At 44.7% G+C, this 4,617-nt stretch overlaps 1 protein-coding gene across 3 annotated transcripts; it reads left to right on the forward strand.

Annotated features, from left to right (window-relative positions):
* Positions 1 to 16: 16 nt before the first annotated feature.
* Positions 17 to 4,224, forward strand: LOC307027791 (uncharacterized protein). Of its 3 annotated transcripts, none has more exons than XM_079696146.1 (4): positions 17 to 317; positions 2,694 to 2,801; positions 2,884 to 4,028; positions 4,129 to 4,224. In XM_079696146.1, the coding sequence occupies exon 3, from the start codon at positions 3,527 to 3,529 to the stop codon at positions 4,001 to 4,003; it is 477 nt and encodes a 158-aa protein (XP_079552272.1). In that variant the 5' UTR covers positions 17 to 317; positions 2,694 to 2,801; positions 2,884 to 3,526; the 3' UTR covers positions 4,004 to 4,028; positions 4,129 to 4,224. The 3 variants fall into 3 exon arrangements, with proteins under 3 accessions (XP_079552272.1, XP_079552273.1, XP_079552271.1); XM_079696147.1 differs by lacking the exon at positions 4,129 to 4,224 and having other exon boundaries at positions 2,884 to 2,921; positions 3,030 to 4,034; XM_079696145.1 differs by lacking the exon at positions 4,129 to 4,224 and having other exon boundaries at positions 2,884 to 4,034.
* The last annotated feature ends 393 nt before the right edge of the window (positions 4,225 to 4,617 follow it).

The raw sequence follows: 4,617 nt of genomic DNA on the forward strand, positions 1-4,617 counted from the left end.
TTCCTGTGCAGACTCGGTGCAGCAGAGTCCGGCCGTGGACCTCCTGCTTCCTGCAGACCAGCACCTCGCGCCCCCCCTCCCGGTGCCGCTGGTGTGTGTTGCGTCGGGGCTGGAGGACCCGGGTCGGGCCAGGCTGGAATGGGAGCTGGACGGGGAGGGCGAGACTCTCAGTCCCAGAACCCTCTCTGAAGGAGAGGCGGGGGTCCTCAGCGTCCGGGTGGAGGTTCCTGCAGAGATCTGGGCCGGGGGGGCGGAGGTTTCCTGCATTCTGACGGACGGAGAGCTGGAGATCCGGAAGACCGTCAGCCGGACCAACCGTGAGTACCCTGTTCGTTCAACAAAAGCAGGTTCCTGAAAAATACGTTCTGTAGATTTGCTTATTGGGCCTCAATCAGGCAGGAACAAGAGCAGGAACAAGAGAACAAGAGCAGGAACAAGAGAACAAGAGCAGGAACAAGAGAACAAGAGCAGGAACAAGAGAACAAGAGCAGGAACAAGAGAACAAGAGCAGGAACAAGAGCAGGAACAAGAGAACAAGAGCAGGAACACGAGCAGGAACAAGAGAACAAGAGCAGGAACAAGAGAACAAGAGCAGGAACACGAGCAGGAACACGAGCAGGAACAAGAGAACAAGAGCAGGAACAAGAGAACAAGAGCAGGAACAAGAGAACAAGAGAAGGAACACGAGCAGGAACACGAGCAGGAACAAGAGAACAAGAGCAGGAACAAGAGAACAAGAGCAGGAACACGAGCAGGAACACGAGCAGGAACAAGAGAACAAGAGCAGGAACAAGAGCAGGAACAAGAGAACAAGAGCAGGAACACGAGCAGGAACACGAGCAGGAACAAGAGAACAAGAGCAGGAACAAGAGAACAAGAGCAGGAACAAGAGAACAAGAGAACAAGAGCAGGAACACGAGCAGGAACAAGAGAACAAGAGCAGGAACAAGAGAACAAGAGAACAAGAGCAGGAACAAGAGCAGGAACACGAGCAGGAACAAGAGAACAAGAGCAGCAACAAGAGAACAAGAGAACAAGAGAACAAGAGAACAAGAGAACAAGAGAACAAGAGCAGGAACAAGAGCAGGAACAAGAGAACAAGAGCAGGAACAAGAGAACAAGAGCAGGAACAAGAGAACAAGAGCAGGAACAAGAGCAGGAACAAGAGAACAAGAGTGGGAACAAGAGCAGGAACAAGTGAACAAGAGCAGGAACAAGTGAACAAGAGCAGGAACAAGAGAACAAGATCAGGAACAAGAGCAGGAACAAGTGAACAAGAGCAGGAACAAGAGAACAAGAGCAGGAAACAAGAGAACAAGAGCAGGAACAAGAGCAGGAACAAGAGAACAAGATCAGGAACAAGAGCAGGAACAAGTGAACAAGAGCAGGAACAAGAGAACAAGAGCAGGAACAAGTGAACAAGAGCAGGAACAAGAGAACAAGAGCAGGAACAAGAGAACAAGAGCAGGAACAAGAGAACAAGAGCAGGAACAAGAGCAGGAACAAGAGAACAAGAGCAAGAACAAGAGAACAAGAGCAGGAACAAGAGAACAAGAGCGGGAACAAGAGCAGGAACAAGTGAACAAGAGCAGGAACAAGAGAACAAGAGCAGGAACAAGAGAACAAGAGCAGGAACAAGAGAACAAGAGCAGGAACAAGAGCAGGAACAAGAGAACAAGAGCAGGAACAAGAGCAGGAACAAGAGAACAAGAGCAGGAACAAGAGAACAAGAGCAGGAACAAGTGAACAAGAGCAGGAACAAGAGAACAAGATCAGGAACAAGAGCAGGAACAAGTGAACAAGAGCAGGAACAAGAGAACAAGAGCAGGAAACAAGAGAACAAGAGCAGGAACAAGAGCAGGAACAAGAGAACAAGATCAGGAACAAGAGCAGGAACAAGTGAACAAGAGCAGGAACAAGAGAACAAGAGCAGGAACAAGTGAACAAGAGCAGGAACAAGAGAACAAGAGCAGGAACAAGAGAACAAGAGCAGGAACAAGAGAACAAGAGCAGGAACAAGAGCAGGAACAAGAGAACAAGAGCAAGAACAAGAGAACAAGAGCAGGAACAAGAGAACAAGAGCGGGAACAAGAGCAGGAACAAGTGAACAAGAGCAGGAACAAGAGAACAAGAGCAGGAACAAGAGAACAAGAGCAGGAACAAGAGAACAAGAGCAGGAACAAGAGCAGGAACAAGAGAACAAGAGCAGGAACAAGAGCAGGAACAAGAGAACAAGAGCAGGAACAAGAGAACAAGAGCAGGAACAAGAGAACAAGAGCAGGAACAAGAGAACAAGAGCAGGAACAAGAGAAGGAACAAGAGAACAAGAGCAGGAACAAGAGCAGGAACAAGAGAACAAGAGCAGGAACACGAGCAGAGATTGTTTTACAATAATTACCATATTTTATATATATGTTTTTTTAGTTGAATACTCGATTTTGATTGGTCAATTCAGAACAAGTGACACGTTGTTAATCCAGTAGAACAGACCGACCGATGTCAAGCACTCATTGACCGTTGTTAAGGATGCTCACATCTGCAGAAAGTAGTCTGGTCGATGTAACTGTAATATATACAGTTGGGCTGAGAAGCAAACTGCAATTCCTTGTATTTAAAAATGTATGTTTCTGTGTGTGTGTGTGTGTGTGTGTGTGTGTGTGTGTGTGTGTGTGTGTGTGTGTGTGTGTGTTTAGGAGAGTCCAGTGTGTTTCTGACCTGGTCGCTGGGCGCAGTGTGTGTCGTCCTGCTTGTCGTCACGGTGACGCTCAGCTTCCTGTTGTCACGCCAACAGAGAGGACGCAGTGAGTACAGCAACGTTTAAACAAAAAACTATTTGAAACTTTATTTAAAATAAATGTCTTATTTGATCTCTTTTTGACACAGAAAGAGAATCCGGAGGTCGGTCGGAGGTCAGCGACGAGGTAACCTTTCAACTTTCAGTGTTTTGCTCAAGTTTGCTCCAATAACTTTATTGTTATAAACTCTCTGGCAATGAGTCTTTGGCGTTCACTCTCTGTCGCGTCTCACAGTCTCTATCCAGGTATCTACAAGTTCAGTGATTCATGAACAGGTTGTTATGGAGGGGAGTCTCATCCACAGTAACGACCGTTGGGATTATGGGTGATGTGTCGAGCATAAAGCAATGAAATCCTAGGGGCCCTACAGCTGATCCCTGTGGAACTCCATGCAGGCCTTTCTCGTTCACAGTTTGTGATTATATGTACGAAAAGTGATATCATTCATATGTAAACCACCTTTTTGTTAACCACGATTGGTGACATAGTATAACAAAGTTCAAGCAGACGAACGCCGAGCTAAACAAGAAGTTAACGTTTTGTTATGTAACTTCCTAAACTTTAAGGACGTCAACACTCTGCTTATTTTTATCCAAACCACAACGTTTCCCTAAAGATAACCACCCAGTTCTGTTGTCATCAGACGCACCAGGCGCTCTACTGCTGGACATTTGAAGAGAAACGCAAAATAAACGATATCACTTTTCCTACGATATCATTAAAACGTTGTTATGATTATCTGGAAAGGAAAATACAATTCTTACCTCATGATGATGATGATGATGATGATGATGATGATGATGATGATGATGGTGATGATGATGATGACGATGATGATGATGATGATGATGATGATGGTGATGATGATGATGATGATGGTGATGATGATGATGATGGTGATGATGATGATGATGATTATGATGATGATGATGATGGTGGTGGTGATGATGATGATGATGATGATGATGATGATGATGATGATGATGATGGTGATGATGATGGTGATGATGATGATTATGATTATGATGATGATGATGATGGTGGTGGTGGTGATGATGATGATGATGATGATGATGATGATGATGATGATGATGATGATGATGATGATGATGATGATCCTGTCCTCTCCACAGGTAGCAGCAGATCTTCAATATGCTGCTCTGAGATTTCAGACATCAGGTAGCAGAGACGTCAGCTCCTCTCCCTGACTTCCCTGAGCTCATGAATAATAAAGTGTGTACGTCCAAATGTCTGAAGTGTGTGTTTCTGAACATTATGCAGTGGTGTTAAGGTTTCCTGTGTGATCAATAAAGTGTGTGTCTGCTTCCTGTAGCTCCATGGAAACTTCAGTGATTCATCATCTGGCTTCAGAAACATGACATATTGTATTCAACCTGAACATCAGCACATGCCCGGGCCAGGCCCTCCCATTTGACACGATTTTTTATTATTTATAACATTTAAAAAAATAAATATTTTAATTATTTTAATTATAAATAAACTGTGAACTTTTATGCTACGATGTATGTGGTGTCAGATAGTAACAAAAAAATCGCAGGCTACGTCAAATAACTTCATGTGTCTGTTGTGATTTGTGATTCGTCCACATTTAATAATGACTTGAATTTATATAGCGCCTTTCATAACCTCAAGGTCGCTTTACAAAGAAATATACAAGGACAAGGAGGTGAGTTATTGTTGGAAGGCGATGTTGAACAGATGAGTTTTAAGGGTTGATTTGAAGATGTGGAAAGAAGGGGCGTTGCGGATTTTTGCAGGGAGGGAGTTCCAGAGGGGGGGGGGGGGGCAGCGACACTGAAGG

The sequence above is a fragment of the Notothenia rossii genome (assembly GCF_949606895.1).
Source record: "Notothenia rossii genome assembly, contig: scaffold_237, whole genome shotgun sequence".
Lineage (NCBI taxonomy): Eukaryota > Metazoa > Chordata > Actinopteri > Perciformes > Nototheniidae > Notothenia > Notothenia rossii.